This window comes from Monodon monoceros, unplaced genomic scaffold, assembly GCF_005190385.1.
Source record: "Monodon monoceros isolate NGI ecotype Baffin Bay Population unplaced genomic scaffold, NGI_Narwhal_1 Super_Scaffold_20, whole genome shotgun sequence".
NCBI classification, from domain to species: domain Eukaryota; kingdom Metazoa; phylum Chordata; class Mammalia; order Artiodactyla; family Monodontidae; genus Monodon; species Monodon monoceros.
Window position 1 is genome coordinate 92,452,363 of NW_021703777.1, and position 19,536 is coordinate 92,471,898.

General features: G+C 34.7%; 1 protein-coding gene across 1 annotated transcript in view; it reads right to left on the reverse strand.

The window, feature by feature from the left end:
* Nucleotides 1-19,536, reverse strand: part of NCAPG (non-SMC condensin I complex subunit G) — a 46,650-nt gene that overhangs the window by 3,989 nt on the left and 23,125 nt on the right. Inside the window, exons 13-18 of the mRNA XM_029235065.1 lie at nt 17,494-17,613; nt 11,506-11,733; nt 3,742-3,923; nt 3,293-3,467; nt 669-830; nt 309-447 (exon numbers count right to left, since the gene is read on the reverse strand). Of these exons, the coding sequence (XP_029090898.1) occupies nt 309-447; nt 669-830; nt 3,293-3,467; nt 3,742-3,923; nt 11,506-11,733; nt 17,494-17,613 (1,006 nt within the window). The remainder of the gene's footprint in view (nt 1-308; nt 448-668; nt 831-3,292; nt 3,468-3,741; nt 3,924-11,505; nt 11,734-17,493; nt 17,614-19,536) is intronic.

Below are 19,536 nucleotides of genomic sequence, written 5' to 3' on the forward strand. Positions count from 1 at the left end.
AATACTTTAAATGATCAAATCAATGACAACCAGTCCCAATAGCAGCTATTGAAAATTTATCGTAAGTGTTCCAAAAAAATGTGAACACTGGAAAATAAGCAAGCAAAACTCTTAGGAACATAGTATGCATGGTCATATGGTGAGTGAACACTTCTCAGTAATACACTTTCCTAAGGGGATTTAATTAGAAAAACTTTTCTTCCATTTCTGACATACAATCACATATATGTTAGAGGAGGAAAACAATGTATCTCAGTAAAGATGAAAAGGACAGAATCTTAAAAATACTCAGGTTAGTATGTCATTACCATCTTCACTTTGAAAAACAGTTGTAGTTGTGTTGTCATCCTGTGCCGCTACAACTTGGTCACCATGTTCTTTATTTCCTTTTTCTAACTGAACCTTGATTTTCTCCAAAGCTCTCACACACATTCTATCTTTTACTTGCTGTAACAGAAAACTTTTTTTAATACAGCATTTTCTAATCTTCTTTCAAAAACGCTATATACTGATAATACAACATTCTAAAAATTCTATTAAATTTATGAAGGAAATATTTACTTCAAATGAGCAAAGTCACAGCATACTAATGTATGCATAAATAGAATCATGTAAATTCTACTTTGATAAAAATTTATACACATTAAGAGTAACTAGAAACTACTTACCTCCAGAATCTCATTCAGTAGAACCAGAAGATCTTTAGCAAGACTGCTAGTGAGTTCTAAAGAACTCAAGGCTTTCGTATAGACCCGAATTTCTGGTGAATATGGACATGTTAGGATCTCATTGCAAATTTTTATAGCCAGATTGTCATGAACTGTCAAGGCCTGGAAAATCAAGAGAAAAATCCTTGTCAATTGAAATGGTATGATTACAATACAGTCTGACACATCTATCATTTCCAACTAATTATCTTGACATAATCCAAAATGTCTAAAACAAAATTATCATAGTCCTCCCCATGTGAGCTCCCCTTCTTATAGAGTGGATGCTATGGTACAGGGCTCAGATCCATCTGCTTTACTACTGACCATTCATTCTCCAGGCTACCACGAGTTATGGAGGCTAAAAGTTCCCAGGTGCAGAACTGATCCAAGCTGAAGACAATGGGCTCTGCCTAAGGTCACACCTTCCCCGCAAGGGTTAGTCCACATTCAATAACTTGTAGATGTACAGGTACAACAGCCTAGCCTTGTTTCAATTCTGGACAAAGCAAAGAACTATCCCAATTCTGGAACTTCTGTGAGATCAGCTGGGACCTTAAGACTGCATGACAAGGCTTCCCTGGTGGCGCAGTGGTTGAGAGTCAGCCTGCCGATGCAGGGGACACGGGTTTGTGCCCCAGTCCAGGAAGATCCCACATGCCACGGAGCGGCTAGATTCATGAGCCATGGCTACCGAGCCTGCGCGTCTGGAGCCTGTGCTCCGCAACGGGAGAGGCCACAACAGTGAGAGGCCCGCGTACCGCAAAAAAAGACTGCATGACAGTTCAACTTCTTCCTCTGCCCAATCTATTTCCCTCACTCCTCCAAGATGCTGATCATGAGAGTACGTCCTAATGTCAACAGCTTCTTTGAAGTCTTCTGTCACCCACACTTAGGACCTCAGAGTTATCTTGGATTCCTCCATCTCCCTTGCCTCACACAAAGTTCGTTCTTCTAGGCTTTTCTACCCGTAATTTTTTTTCTGTCAATTTCTACTACTTTTTTCTGTCTACTTTCTACTACTACTTTATATTATTCTTTTTCTGTAAGCTTTTATCTCCTAATTATATCAACTTTTAACTGCCCTCTTTATTAATATTCTCTCCCTATTCCTCTTACCAATTCACCTCACCTAATGAAACTGACCACCAAATTAATCTTCCTAATAAGTAACTGTCATCCCGTTAACCCTTTCGTTATACCCTTTCATTATACGCCCTGCAAACAGAGTCAACTCCAAATTCCCTATCCTAATGTTCTTCCCTAACAGACCTATTCAGGATCCTTAGCTGACAGATTTTTTCCACAGTTCCCCAACATGACTTGTACTACCAGCTACATTTAATCACCTTTACTAAAAGTCTTTCTCTCTATCCAAACCACTCCCCAAATCCCAACAAGGTCTAAGTGAATTTTACTCAGTGAGATTTAAAACTAGTAATGCTGTACTCATCACCCATACCACATGAAACCTGCCATCTTCTAAAGTGCTAAAGCACTTAGTAGCTATATCACTGACCCTTACTATATTTTGCCTTAATATCCATTGTAATCTTCTTTCCAATAACATGTAACATAGTAACTCAAATGAAGTATGCAGTCACTAAGTAACAAAACAGAAGACCAATATTTTCAACTTAATCAGCTGGCATCTGAAATAATCAACACATTAATTTTCAATATGGTGAATGTTTGATCAAATGATATTAAAGGGTTAAAAACCAGCTTACATGTAATTTGTAGGAGAGTATGCACTTACTATATCTTCTTTGAATTAAAAACAAAACTAAGCTTGAGGTGAGTTTCAATCTTTGAATTCTCCTCCTTGTATCAGAAACAGAGCAGGTAAGCCAACAACTGAGGACTCAATGAGTCCTACATAACAGGTCATTATTCAGAATGATTAACAGCCAGAACTAGGTGGGGAGGGGGTAGTAAGGATCATGAATTTTCGGTAACTTCTCTTCCGTAGCAAAAATGTTAGCACTGATTACTTCTATTTTTATATGATTACCTCCCCATTTCCCAAAAGATTTTTTTTTAATTATAGTTGATCTACAATATTATATTAGTTTCAGGTGCACAAGAGAGTGATTCAATATTTTTATAGATTATTCTCCATTTCAAGTTATTATAAAATAATGGCTACATTTCCCTGTGCTGTACAGTAATCCTTGTAGTTTATTTTATACATAGTAGTTTAGGTCTCTTAATCCCCTATCTCTATCTTGTCCCTCTCCCCTCCCCTTCCCTACTAGTAACCACTAGTTTGTCCTCTATAACTGTGTGTCTGTTTTGTTATATTCATTCGTTTTACTTTTTAGGGTCTGCATATAAGTGATAACAGAGTATTTGTCTTTCTCTGACTTACTTCACAAAGCGTAATACCCTCTAGGTCCACCCACATAGTTGCAAAAGATCTTTTTCTTTTTCTTGCTTTGTGTTATGTGCTACCATATAAACTAGAAATCTCAAGATCTATATGTAGCTTCTCACTATTTCAAAGAATCTATGAGAGGGGTTATTTTACCAAAGCATGCTAGTTACCATCCCTAGACCATCCACAGGCTAACATACTCACCTACCTGATAATCTTGGGAATTCTTGGCCTGAGGATTTAATCCACTTGGTCTTGTCAAATCTACAAGTAACTCAGCAACATTAGTGATGTCTATTTCAGCTAAAGGAGAAGATGCAGGGGCATTGGCCAGTATTTGTAGAGTTGGAAGAAAGGCTTCTTCAAAACATTCCTGGTTAGTCCTATTGAAAAACAATTTGAGGTATGTTGGCAAAGAAAAAATATATGATTCTTTAAAAAGCAGCAACAACATTATATATTAAATGCACCCCACCAAGACAGAGTACATATTCATCTAGGAAAGAGCCAAATAATTCAGGTAGATAGAATCTAAGTAAGTTCTTCACTTACCACTGAAGAAAAAGAATATTAACAACAAAATACTATAGATATGACTCATAGGGAGCCTGAATTTAACTTCAAGTTAGATTTTGATTTATCGATATGACTAAATACCTGCTTGCATAAGCAAACATTGGGAAGAACACGCCTAGGCAATGTCGAAGTCGAACATCCTCTTCAGTCACAGGATTGTACCATAACAAGACAAGACGAGAAAGAATCCTGCTGCTGACCAAAAGCCCAGAGAACATCAGCTTGGCTAGTCCTTCTGCAGCTCCTGTCCTGAGTTCAGACACCTATTGAAAATGACTTTCATTTAAAAGAAATTTTTTATTTGTATTTCCTTTTTAAGCCTTACATTGCAGCCTAAAATAAGTATTTGTATATAAACTATCCAAAATCATTCCTGTTATTATGAATTATTTTAAAGGCACATTAAAAAGATTTTGTTTTTTCCTTTTAGGTTAAGGCTATGTGACAAATTATTAGTCTAGCTATGAAAACTTCAATTCCTTTTAAACTCTTTAGAAAAACCAAAAGATCTTATAATATTATGAAACCAGAAATCAAAACTATATGTATTAAACACTTATCATGGTGCTAAGATACAGAAAACCTTCAGTAATGGTCTCTGCCATCAGAGGTGCCTATAAATGAAAGCTCCAGAGGTGGGTGTGGCAATGTGTGTGAATAATAGGTAAAATGTGAATAGAAAGTGTACAAGTAGAAAAAGGCATTCCTAGAAAGAGAAACCAAAACAAACCTAGAGAAGAAAATGGAAAAGATGTAGTGGTATTCAAATGCAGGTACAGATATAAAAGAGTAGTAATTAAAAATATTGGTTATTGAGCCTGAATTAAATTCAAGCCTCTGACACTTCCTAGCTGCATGATCTGATCCTGTGCATATTACTTAATTTCTTTGTGCCTCACTTTTTCCATATACAAAAAAAGGGATAATAAAACTACTTATCAAAAAGCACAAAGAAATAATACATGTAAAGCTCTAAGGAGTGCTATCTACACAGTAAATCCTCAACAAATGTCAGTGATTATTATTATTGATGGAAAGTAAGTTTGCTCAGTGATCAGATTAGAGAGACCTCGAAAATTAGGTAAAGAAATATGGTTGAAGATTTTTGAAAGGGTAAGGAGCTAAGATTTGAATGAGATTTCAGGAAAATTATCTAGACAGGCCATAATCTGGGAATGAAAGACAAGTCTAAACTAGAGGGGACAGGAGGAAAAACAGAGGAATGAGCAGATACAAGAACTATTTCAGAAATTTTTCAAAACTCAAAAATAAGAAGAAAAATGTAGAGGTTGATAAGATTAATAAGTGCCAGGGTACTGGCATGTGCTTTCCACATACAAACTCATTTAGGGCTCACAACAACCATGAGAGCAGAGACTTTGTTCCACTCAGCATTGTACTCTCTAGAGCATATAATGACTGGCACATAAATAGCTCTCAAATATTTGTTGACAAAATTAAAGAATTATCCCACTGAATAGGCATCATTATTCCCATTTTAAAGATAAGGAAACAGGACAGAGATAGTAAATACCTTATTGAAGATTCACAGACATTACCAGAACACAAATCTTTAAGTCTCCAACTCCAAAGGCTGCATGCCCTCTGTCTTTTTAAAAATTTCTAATATGGGAATTTTAATTGGGACAGGACTGCAAGTCTTTAAAGCATGTGAAAAACTATTATTTATGGCCCAGAGGACAGTCAAGGAAGTCAAGATTTTTTAGTGTTTATGACAAAAATAAAATCAAAGCCACAGAGTATAGTTTAGCCAAAAGAAGATTAATGTACCTGCACTATTTAAAAAAACAAAAACCATTCATCTACTGTCAAAGAGTTTTCATGTGCAACAGTTTTCCATCTATGCAATGTCAGCAAGCCCACAGCACTAGACAACTGCCAATGAGCAGTTAGTCTATCACTTGGCTAATAACTCAAAATTTAAGAAAATACTGATACAATTATGCTCCAATAAAGATAAAAGAAAAAAAAAGAAAATACTGATAAGGAAGGACTTATTTCCACCATTCTGCAGTCCAAATGTGAAGTAAAAAACTGTTACAATATACAAAAGACATTAAATATTGATTTAAAAAAGGTCAATTCATCAAAAAGATAATTATAAACATATACACAACAAACAACAGAGCCCCAAAATATATGAACATACACTGACAGAATTGCAGGGAGAAATAGACAGCTCTATAATAATAACTGAAGACTTCAATACTCCACTTTCTGTAATAGAACAACTAGACAGACCAATAAGGAAATAGAGGACTTGAACACCACCATAAACGAACTAGAACTACCAAACATATAGAACACTCCACCCCAAAATAGCAGACTACACATTCTTCAGGTGCACATGGAACATTCTCAAGAACAGAGGCTATACTAGGCCCAAAACAAGTCTTAATAAATTCATAAAGAATGACATTATACAAAATATCTTCTCCAACTACAATGGAATACACCTGAAAAGCAACAAGAGACGAAAACTGTAAAATTCACAAGCCTGTAAATTAAACAATACACTCTTCTTACACACCAAAGGTCAAAGAAGTCATCAAAATGGAAATTAGAAAATAATTAGATGGGGGCTTCCCTGGTGGTGCAATGGTTAAGAATCCGCCTGTCAATGCTGGGGACATGGGTTCGAACCCTGGTCTGGGAAGATCCCACATGCCACAGAGCAACTAAGCCTGTGTGCCACAACTACTGAGCCTGCGCTCTAGAGCCTACAAGCCACAACTACTGAGCCTGCAAGCTACAACTACTGAAGCATGCGTGCCTAGAGCCCGAGCTTGCAACAAGAGAAGCCACCACAATGAGAAGCCCGTGTACCACAACGAAGAGTAGCCCCCGCTCGCTGCAGCTAGAGAAAACCTGAGCACAATAACAAAGACCCAAAGCAGCCAAAAAAAAAAAAAAAAAAAGAAAATAATTAGATGAATAAAAATGAAAATGCAACAAACAAAAACTTATGGTGTGCATCAAAAACAGTGTTCAGAGGGAAATTTATAGCAGTAGATGCCTACATTTAAAAAAAAAAATCTCAAATCAATAACTTTACACTTTAAAGAACTAAAAAAGAGATAGAAAATTGGGGGTGGGGCGGGGAGAATCAATGAAACCATAAGTTGGTTCTTTGAAAAGATGAACACAATTGAAAAACCTTGAGTTAGACTAACAAAGAAAAAAAGGAGATGCAAATAACTAAAATCAGAAATAAAAGCAGGGGCATTACAACTGACCTTACAGAAATAAAAAGGATTATAAACGAATAATAAGAACTGAATACCAACAAATTAAACAACCTAGATGAAATGAACCAGTTCCTAGAAACACACAAATTACAAAAATAGACTCAAGAAGAAACAGAAAATCTGAACAGACCTATAACAATAAACAGATTGAATAAGGAAATCAGAAACCTCTCCAAAAGAAAAGTCCAAGACCAGATGTGTTCACTAGTAAATTCTGCCAAATATTTAAAGAAGACTTGACACCAATCTTTCTCAAAGTCTTCCAAAATAATAGAAGAGGAGAAAACAACTCCCATCTTAGTTTATGAGGTCAGTATTACACTGATGCCAAAGGCAGACAAAGACCAATACAAGGAAACTACAGACCAATTTCCCTTATGAATACAGATGTAAAAATCTTTAATAAATTACTAGCAAATGGAATCCAACAACATATTAAAAAGATTATACACCATAACCAAGTGGGATTTATCCAAGGAATGCAAGGGTGGTTCAACATAAGAAAATCAAGCAATGTAATGTACCATAGCAATTAAAAAAGAAAATCATGGGCTTCCCCTGGTGGCACAGTGGTTGAGAGCCCGCCTGCCAATGCAGGGGACACGGGTTCGTGCCCCGGTCCGGGAAGATCCCACATGCCACGGAGCGGCTAGGCCCGTGAGCCATGGCCGCTGAGCCTGCACATCCGGAGCCTGTGCTCCGCAACGGGAGAGGCCACAACAGGGAGAGGCCACAACAGTGAGAGGCCCGTGTACCGCAAAAAAAAAAAAAAAAAAAAAAAATCACATAATCATTTCAATTGATGTAGAAAAACCATTGACAAAATTAAACATGCTTTTATGACTGGGAAAAAAAAAACAGAAGATAACTTCTTCAAAATAAAAAAGGGCATTTATGAAGAATCTACATCATACTCAATGGTTAAAGACTGAAAACTTTCCCCCTAAGATCAGAAACAAGACAAGGATGCCTGCTTTAACCACTGCTATTCAAGATTGTACAGCAAGTTCTAGCCAGAGAAATTAGGCAAGAAAAACAAATAAAAGACATTCAAATTGCAAAGGAAGAATTAAAACTGTCTCTTCACAGATGACTTGGTCTTATAGAAAAAATCCCAAAGAATACACACACACACACACACGGAAACTATTGTACAAGAGCTAACAAATGAATGCAGCCAAGTTTCAGGATACGAAATCAAATCCACACACAAAACAGTTCAGTTTCTATACAACAAAAATGAACAATCCAAAAAAGGAAATTAAGAAAACAATTCAATTTATAATAGCAATCAAAATAAAATATATAGGAATAAATTTAATCAAGGAAGTAAAAAACATGTACCCTGAAAACTATATACCATTTCTGGAAGAAATTAAAAATGACCTAAATAAATGTAAAGATATTCGAGTTCATGGATTGGAAAACATAACATTAAGATGGCAATACTGCCCAATGCAATCTACATATTCAATGCAATCCCTATCAAAATTCCCATAGACTTTTTTCCAGAAATGGAAAAGCCAATCCTCAAATTCATAAGGAACTGCAAGATACCCCAAATAGCCAAGACAATACTGAAAATAAAGAACCAAAGTTGGAAAACTCAACTTCCTGATTTCAAAACTTACTATGAAGCTACATGAATCAAAACAGTCAGGTAATGGCACAAGGGTGGACACAAACAATGGAAAAGAATTGAGAGTCTAGAAATAAACCCATATTCCTATGATCAATTGATTCTCTCCCCCTCCACAATGGTGCTAAAACAATTCAATAGGAAAAGAATAGTCTCTTCAACTAATGATGCTCAGACAACTGGATGTCCACACGCAAACCAAGAAGTTGGACCTCTACCTCACACCATGTACAAATGTTAGCTGAAAATGCACCAATCCACTTAAATTAAAAGCTAAAGGAGTAAAACTTTTAGAAGAAAACAGAGATAAATTTTCATGACTTTTGATTTGGCAATGTATTCTTAGATACAACACCAAAAGCACAAGCAGCAAAAGGAAAGATAAATTAGTCTTCATCAAAATTTAAAACTTTTAAAAAATCTAAGGACATTATTAACAAACTGAAAAGACAACCTATAGGAGAAAATATTTGCATATCAGTTATCTGATAAGGATCTACTACCCAGAATATATAAAGAATTCTGAAGGACACCCCAATTTAAAAATGAGCAAAGGATTTGAACACATATTTCTCCAAACAAGGTATACAAATAGCCAAAAAGCACATGTAGATACTCATCATTAGTTATTAGGGAAAGGCAATTCAAAACAAGATGGCTAAAAATTTTACTAACAATTTTTTCTTATTAATAAAACAAAATTATTTTAAAATAACAAGTGTTGATAAGGATGGAACCCTGTTCTTTGTTGGTGGGAATGTAAAATGGTTCAGCTGCTATGGAAAACAGTTTGGCAAGTCCTCAAAAAGTTAAAGAAATTACCACATGAAATCATGAAACGCCTACAAAAAACAGGATAGTAAGCTCCTTAACATAGGTAACAAAAGCAAAAATAAACACATGGGACTATATCAAACTGAAAACCTTCTGCACAGCAAAGGAAACTATCAACAAAATGAAAAAGCAACCTATGGAATGGGAGAAAATATTTGCAAATTACATATCTGATAAGGGATTAATATCCAAAATTATATATAAAGAATTCATATACACAATAGCAAAAAGCAAATAATTTGATTAAAAAATAGAGGAATTGATAAACATTTTTCCAAAGAAGACATACAAATGGCTGACAGATACATGAAAAGCTGCTCAACATCACTAATCATCAGGGAAACGCAAATCAATACTACAATGAGATATCACCTCACACTGTTAGAATGGCTTTATCAAAAAGACACGAGAAGTGTTGGTAAGGATGTGGAGAAAAGGGAACCTTAGTGCAGTGTTGGTGGGAATGTAAACTGGTACAGTCATTTTGGAAGGCAGAATGAAGTTCCTCAAAAAATTAAAAACACAATCCAATTTTGGGGTATATATCCAAAGGAAATGAAAATAGAATCTCAAAGAGATAGCTGCATGCCCATGTTCATTGTAGCATTATTTACAAGAGCTAAGATATGGAAACAACCCACGTGTCCATCAATGAATGAATAAAGAAGATGTGAGATATATAGTGCAATATTATTCGGCCATAAAAAGAAGGAAATCCTGCCATTTGCAACAACAGGGGTAGACCCTGAGAACATTATGCTAAGTGAAACAGCCTGACAAAGACAGACAAATACTGCATGATGTGACATATGCAGAATCTTTTTAAAAGTCAAACTCATAGAAACAGAGTAGAAAAAATGGTTGCCACAGACTGGTGGGTGGGTGAAATATGGAAAAGGGTATACTATCAGTTCTATTATATCTAAAAAAAAAAAAAAAAAAAAAAAAGAATAAGTTCTAGACACCAAATGTAAAACATGGTGACTAGCTGATAACACTACTGTATTACTGAAATTTGCTGAGAGAACTTAAATGTTCTCACTCAAAAATATATATATATATAAATATGTGAGGATGTATTAATTAACTAGTTGGGATAGGGATCAGGGGTAAAATCCTAAAAACAACAAAAAAGGATTAATATATGACCTAGTAACCCCACTTCTAGAAATATACCCCAAAGAATTGATAATAGCTACTCAGACAAATACATCTTCATAGCAGCACTATTCACAATAGCCAAAAGGTGGAAACAGCCCAAATATCTTTCAGTGGATGAATGGCTAAACAAATTCTGGTATATACATAAAATGGAATATTATTCTGCCATAAGAAGGCTTGTGATATAAGCCACAACAGTCTTGAAAACAAGCTAAGTGAAAGAAAGCAGACACAAAGCCACATATCTTCTGATTCCATTTATAGGAAATATCCAGAAGAGTTACATCCATAGAGACAAAATGCAAATTGGTAGTTGTTAGGGGCTGGTGGTAGGGGAAATAGGGAGCAACTGCTTAATATGTAGTTTCCTTTTGGGATAATGAAAATGTTTTAAAAATCAGAGGCAGTGGTTACACTATATTTTTAATGTACTAAATGTCAATGAATTGTTCACTCTAAAATTGTTAATGTAATGTCAATTTCACCTCAACAAAAAAATATAAAAATTTTATAATTTAAATGTTTACATATGCTATAAAAATGTAGTTCATGAGTACCCTAAGGAAAGAGATCTAATCCCATATCATATCTTAGAACTTCCACCCACCCAATGTAAGATTATTTTAAATTATTTCTTAAGACCCTTGGGGGGGAAACTTGTAAGTCACAGATCACAAAGACAGAGAAAAAAGATGAAAAAATAACCCCCCCCAATAGTCATTTCATTTTTGTTTACACTTCAATTCTCTACACAATGTAATTTGATAGTGAGAAATCAGATATATTAGAAGTGAAAGTAGGATTTAATTATAATATTCAAAAGGCAAATTTTAAAAAAAATGTTAGCCAGGTTTAAACTTCAGCCTAAAAAATACAAAGAGGATAAACATATATATGCTGACAATTACCTTTCACAATAATAGGGCTATGATTATTCCTTACCTCGCTATCTAAAAAATCAGAAAGTAGTTTTAGAACATTCTTGGCTGTATCAGCCTCTTCTTCAGATTCTTTTGACTCTTGCTCTTCATTAGTGTTTACTTCTGCACCTTCACTTTGAATAGCTTTGATTTTTTTCGTTTTAAATGGTTGAAATCCAAATGCCATCAGTTGGTCAAAGATTGCCTTTAAAGCACTTATTTTTATTGTCACATCATCAATTTGCAAAACCTAAATCGAAACATCCCCCACCAAAAGCAAATTAGGTATATTTTTATTGTTTATGCTACATAAAATTAACATATATCTTATTACTAATCTAATTGCAACAACAGTGTCAAGTCTATAAATATTTTTTAAAACTTAAAGTTTATTTTAGTTATTTTTTTTATTTATACCATGACACTTTTATATTTCCTTCAGAAAAATTCTGTCTTCAGTCAAAAAAAATCCCTGAACTAAAGTCAAGCTGAATTACATTATTTGTTCCTTTTATATACAAAAAAGTATATGTTTAACTATGATTTTATTATTTTTTTAAGATCTAGAAAAACTGTTCAATATATTGCAATTGTTTGGGGCCATCTATCAAGATAAAAACATTACGTTCTAACCAATGAAAAGCATTCATTGGAACATCAGTACTCTTCTAGGTTATCAAGTTTCATTACAGAAATTTTTCTCTTATTAGCTCAATAAATTCAGATTTCATTAATAGTGAATTCAGTTTTCATTGAACTGGACTTCTTTATAAAAGGAAGTGAACCATAAAACCCAGCAGTTTCTATGAGTCTATCCTGAATCCATAAAACCCAGCAGCTTGTATGAATCTATCCTGACTTAAGAAAACCAAATTCTTACATACCAAATTTCAAAGCCATGAAAAAAATAGAGCTGAATATTCCTACTATGAAAAGATTTACTATATTTTTTAATACACTTAAATTTTGGTCACTAATAAGCTACTTGGCTATACAGCTTAGCCCATAGAATGAAGAAAAATCACCCACAAGTTGGTCAAATGAATGAATTGAGAAAAATGGCTCAAAATTACAAAACTTCGAAGGAAATTTCAAGACACATCTATTACATATTTTCTTATGGCAAGACTTGCAAATCTGCCAAAGCCAAATGCTTATTTATAAGAATGTACTGTCATGACTATTCTCTACAAATTCTAAACATGCTACTCTCAACAGCATCTTGGTTTTCCTTGTCCTTCTCAGTCCCTCACTGGCTAGCAATAGCTCTCAATATGGGATATTTATTTAAGAAAGATTTCTAAATGAAATAATTTCCCTCTCCTGCCTTTCTAACAAGTGTGGATATATTTATTAAGTCAATTTCTATTACTAAAACTTGATTAAAAAAAAAAACTGATATCTTACTCCCCAAAATACTGCTCTTTTCCCTTTATCTAAAATCTTCCAATGATAGCTCTGAAAATACCTTTATAAAGATAAATAATTGAATCTACTCAGTGGTTAAATTCTTTTGATTGTGAACCCCTTTGAGGACCTAATAAGAGCCCACCTCAGAATAACATTCAAAATATAGGCAAAATTCCACACACAATTTATTTTACTGCATTTGTATCTGGTATCATTCACATTTTTTTTTTTTTTTTTTTTTGCGGTGCACGGGCCTCTCACTGTTGTGGCCTCTCCCATTGTGGAGCACAGGCTCCGGACGCGCAGGCTCAGCGGCCATGGCTCACGGGCCTAACCGCTTCGCAGCATGTGGGATCTTCCCGGACCAGGGCACGAACCCGTGTCCCCTGCATTGGCAGGCGGACTCTCAACCACTGCGCCACCAGGAAAGCCCCTAAACTTTCATTTTTAAAAATTTTAATTCTATGACAAGGCTGCTATTAACTGTTTTGATTTGAAATTAAGGTAAAATTATGGAATGGTCTTGATAAGAAACATTCATTTATTTTTCACATGAACTTGATTTTGACAATTCTTTTTCACTACAGAAAATTATATAGGAGCAAACAGTATCAAGGCTCCTATAGCTCCGTCAAATGGGGTATGAGTTAGTATTAAATAACTTCCTAATGCTCCAGGACACTTGTAAGCATTAAATTCATATTAATTTCTTCTGTCTGAAATGACCAAAACACTTATTATTGATGTTATGTCAGCAAAAATTAAAAGGATCAAAATCCACATTTCATCTTTAAAAGTCAAGTGAATTTATGTGTCTTTGGAAAGAGTTCTATGGTATTTCTTTTGCTGCAGTACTAGAAATTTTATATAGTTGTCTAACTCTAATCTCCTCTACTTGAAAACAACTTCTCAATACAATTTTTCATAAGTACTCATAATGGTATATAGGGCATCTTAATGAACATTTTACCTCATTTGTAGAGTAAAAAGTGCTATACTTAATAAGCTAGACATAAGTGAACCCTTCACTATCAAATTTTCTAGTAAGATTTTTCTTCCACTTAAATAAAAAGTAATGACCAGGGGTCAATCTAGCATTTAATGACCCATCCTCTAGAAAACCAGGAAATTGAAATACAGAACTTACTGGTTTAATTTCTTAGCAAAACCTCTTTGAAAATGTAGTATTTTATTTCCTGGGCACCTATAAAGCCAATAGATTTCACAATAGTAAACAAGACTCCCTTTAGAATTACTACCAGAATCACTCATGCCAGTACCTGCTGATATAAATAGTAATGACTTTGTATAACACAGGGAGATTCATTCATTCATCTTGGAGCAAAACCAGATGTATGGCCAAGCACTATAAATGATTCATCTGGACAAAGTACCAAGATTTTTCTTCCAGTTTCTTTGAAAAGAAACTGTACACCATTTTAAAGATAATACTTGACATTCTAAGTTTCCAAAAGGATCTCACAATAATAGAAATTTTTCTCTGATAACAAGCATGGGATGATAAATATAAACAAAGCACTGCCAGGAATTTAATCCTTGCACATTAAATGAACTGATTAGATGTCAAGTACTCCAAAAAAGGAAATTACAACAAAATGAAATTTCTGAGGACTGCCTTTTGACAAAAGTATGGTTTTAATTTTCTTCCTTTGATACAAGTCACAAACAGTTTGACCATTTCCAGACTTCCCCAATTTCTCCCTAATTGTATGTTTTCTTTTTCTTGGCAATGTCATATGCAACATTAAAGGATGCTTCAAGATAAGGATTTTATGTTGGGGGAAAATTCAACTATTGGTTGAGTCTTTTAATATAATCTTCATAAAAATGATAATCCATGTTGTCATGTGTTATTTTCCAGTTGAACATGCAAAGCACTCCCATTCACCTGTTGCCAAGCAATTTGCACTAAAGTTCCTTGCAGCTTTTTTATCCCATTACGTTTGACAACACCAAGAGGCTACATGAATCACACTGTCTTTTTACATGGGGAGGTAGAGGGAAGTATATTTTCCAAATAAAGCTAGGCCCAAAAATGTTAAAACAGATGTCCAAAGGAGTTAAAAAGTCAAATGCATTCTACTGATACACTAGACTTAATCCCCTCTTGTCTACTCAGTAGCACTCTAGCAACTGCCCTCTCTTCCCTATATTCAGTTTTTTCCTTTCAAATGGGTCATTCTCATTAGGATTCAAATAGGCTGTAATTTTCTCCATCCTAAAATAATTCAAACCAAACCAAAAACTCTTTTTACCCCATATCCTCTCTTGCTACCACTCCATTTCTCCTAACAAAATAAAATCTTGAAAGAGTAGTATACACTGGCTGTCTCCAATTCCTCTCCCATAATTCTCTTTGGACCACTCCAATAGGCTTTGCCCTGTGCATAAACTAGGGCACATGAAAGTCACCAAACACTTCCTTACTTGCCAAAAGTGGTCAACAATGAATCCTTATCAACCTGTCACCAGCATTAGACAGGTCACCCTGGCCTCTCTAAAATACCATCTTCACTTGCCTTCTAGGACATCACACTCTCCCCTAACTATCTACTTCACCTTGGTCTTTACTGGTTCCTCTTCATCTCTCTTACCTTAAATGTTACCTGAGGCCTAGGGAACTATAAAGTTGAGATCTCCTCTCCAACTATACTCATTTGTCAGGTAACATCCAGTTTCTAGGCATTGGATACTATTACAGAATAAAGACTTCCAGATTCCTCTCCCCGGCCTGGGCCTCTCTCCTATCTCCAAACCCACTTAAAAATGCCTATTCAATATATCCACTTGTACCTCAAACTTCAAACTTACCATGTCCAAAACTGAACTCCTTACCTCACCTATCTGCCGTAAAACCTGTGATTCTGTCTTCCCCATCACAGGAAAGGGCAATTCCATCTTTCCAGTTATTCTGGCCAAAATCCTGTTTTCTTCCACTTCTTTCTCTCACACGCCACATCAAATTTATCAGCAAATTCTATAGATATTGTCTTCAAACTTAAATTACCATCACTTCTCATGACCCCAATAATCACAACACTGGTCCAGGTCATCATCACCTCTTTCCTGGATTATTACAATAGCTTCCTTATGAGTATCCTTCCTTCCATACTGTATCCCTATAGTTACTATAAGGGATCTGCAAACTATGACTCATGGGCCAGTTTGTTGCCTGTTTTTATACAGCCTCCAAGTTAGGAATAATTGTACATTTTTCAATGGTTAAAAAATAATATCTCATTATTATATGCTAAAATTATAAGAAATTTAAGTATCAGTGTCCATAAATACAAGTTTTACTGATCTACAACTACGCTTATTCAATTATGTATCATCTATGGATGTTTTCATACTACCACAGCAAAGCAGTAATTGAGACAGACCATATGGCCTGCAAAGTCTACAATATTTACTCTCTAGACCTTTAGAAAAAAGGTTTGCCAACCAACCCATGGTCTAACCAACACTATATCCAGTCACAGCATAAAAATCCCCTACTCAAAATCTTCCAATTCTGGGACTTCCCTGGTGGTCTAGTGGTTAAGAATCCACCTTCCAATGCAGGGGATGCAGGTTTGATCCCTGGTTGGGGAACTAAGATCCCACATGCCGCGGGGCAACTAAGCCCTTGTGTTCTAGAGCCCTCAGGCCACAATTAGAGAGCCCGTGTGCTCCAACGTCCGCACACCACAACTAGAGAGAAGGCTGCATGCTGCAATGAAGAGCCCACACCACAACAAAAGATCCCACATGCCGCTACTAAGACCCGACACAACCAAATAAATAAACAGATAAATTTTTAAAAAACAAAGAAAATAAAAACTACCAATTCTTTCCCATCTCATTCACTGTGAAGGCTACATCTTTACAGACTAGAAATCCCTAGAAGACATGGATGACCAGCTGCCTGCAAATCATTTCTCCTACTATTCTCCTCTTTGCTCAATCTGGCCTAGCCATATGAGCTCCCGCTCCTTTAATATGTGAAGCAAAGTCCTACTGATGGACCCCTTCCCCTGCTCTTCCCTCTCTTTGGAAACCTCTTACCCAGATCTACAAGGTTCATTCTCACTTCCCTCTGGTAACAGCCCAAATTTTGACTTATTAGTGAGGTCTTTCTAAACCAAACTGCTCCCTTTCCCTATTTCCAGTCCTCATTCCCCTTCTCTGCTTTATTTTTTTCCATCTGACATACTACATATTGTTTATTTTTCATTGTGTATTTCCTCTTCTAAAATGTAAGCTCCATTAGGACAGCAACTTTTATGTTTTTCATTACCTATCTTATTGTTTTCTAAAGTCTATAATAATGCTGGGCATATAATATACACTCAATAAATATTTGCTATATGATTAATTTTTTAAATACCTTAAATAATTGACATTTCATCTTTCTTCTACAAAAAAGTTTTAATAACAAAAAAATCAAAACATAAAAACTGAGCCCTTAAAAGTCATCCATAATCATCATCATCAACAAGCCCTGGAATCAATTAAACTTAATAATACTAGCAAAATCACCACAGATTATTTATCTCAAGAAGTATAATCAAGATTTTAATCACAAGATAAATCCTACCTGCAATAGTAATACAAAGTGTTTACTCGCAAAATCCTGATTCTGTAGTCCACAGCATCCCAAGCACAAAACAGCCAGATTTCTTACTGTAGGATGAACACTTATTATTCCAGGAAGAATCTAAAATGAATTAGAAATTAAAATAATTTTGACTAGGATAAGAAATTTACAATAGTATATTTTTTTAAATGCAAATTTCTGTATGATTTCGCAGACCTACTTCATTTCCATGTAGTCTATTAACGCAAAAAAGTCAACTTTTGGTTTAAAAAAAGGTAAATATTAAATCAGTAAAACAGAAGAATACAGTCAGAGCAAAATATAGTCTGATCATGAGATACCTTCCCTCCACCTGCCAAAACTGACTCAATGGCTTCCCAATGCTCATAGAAAAGATAAAACCCCTTAACATAATATGTGATACACCTCATTGTGTAGTCTTTCCCAGTATCACCTTATACCATGCTATCTCTTGCTCTCTGTTTATTCAATTGAGCTGATTTCAATGCCTCCCATTCAGTGCTGTCCACTAGAAATATAATGCAAGCCAAGTATGTCATTTAAAATTTTTTTAGTAGCCACATTAAAGTGAAAAGAAAAAGATGAAACTAATTTTAATACATTTTATTTTACTCAATATAGACAAAATATTATCAATACAACATGTAATCAATGTTAAAAAATTGAGATTTGTTTTTTAGCTGTGGCTTTTTTCATGTTTATAAAAAATTGAGATAATCTCTGTTGTCTGTACTAAGCGTTTGAAACCCAATGTAGTTTTACATTTATAAATATGTATAAATATATATATATATTTGGACTAGATTTAATAGCCACAGGTTTTTAATATCCACATGTGGCTGGTGGCTACCATACTGAAGAGAGTAGGTCTAGATCATTCTTCCCTCTTTGTCACATAGTTAACATCTACTCAAACATCACCTCAAGGTCATCTTCCATAAACAGATGAAATCTCATTATCATAAATTCACATATGACCATAAAGCTCTTCTTCACAGCAATTATCAATGGCATAAGCTTTCACTTGTTTATTTGATTGATGCCCCCCCTCACTTGACCAGAAGATCCAAAAAGGGCAGTCTATATGTGTTCTGTACACCATATACACTCTATCCCCAGCACTGGGTGTATAGATGTTCAATAAATATTTGTTCACTTAATAGATGATTTTTATTTAAAGCACAGTAATTTCATTAAAATATTATAACTCCTATATTTAAATACCTTACTCATTTACATCCCTCTATAGTCTCTTTCAATCTTTAGACAGATTGTTTTTATATACTTAAAATCATTATGACCATTCAATTTTGTGTTCTTTCTTCCCTCAATAGTGTTTCCCCACATATATATGTAAGTCTTCATATCTACTACTTCAATTGTGCAATTAATTATACCATCATTTACCATTCTCTTGCAACAGAACCAGACATAAAGTATACAAGCAGAACTTTAAAAGTATCACTTTTCACTAGACATCTGCTTTGTTAAAAATAAAACTAAATTCTAACGGTTTAACAGATGTAGTTTTAATCAGCTCTGGACTGTTATAAACAATAATTGGTTTTCTTTACTATATTTAGAAACTCATGACAATCCAAGGAACTAGATTTTAGATCACATTCATTGGCTGTTTTTCACTAATCCCAAGTAAAAACAATTTGGGGAGAATCCTGGAAGAGGTTGGATACATTCAAAATTTGCTTTGGATAAGTAGCACTATTAAAAAGAATACTCTAAAGCTGCATGTCTAATACTGTCGCCATTAACCACATGTGGCTACTGAACACTTGAAATATGACTAGTCCAGATTGAGATGTGCTTTAAGACTTAGTATGAAGAATAGAATGTAAAATATCGCAATAAAATATTGATTAAATGATGAAATTATAATATTTGGGGTATACTGGGTTAAATATATTAAAATATATTTAAATTAATGTATATTAGAATTAATTTCACATTTCTTTTTAATTTTTAAATGTGGCTACTAAAAATTTTAAAGTTACATGTGGTTTGCAT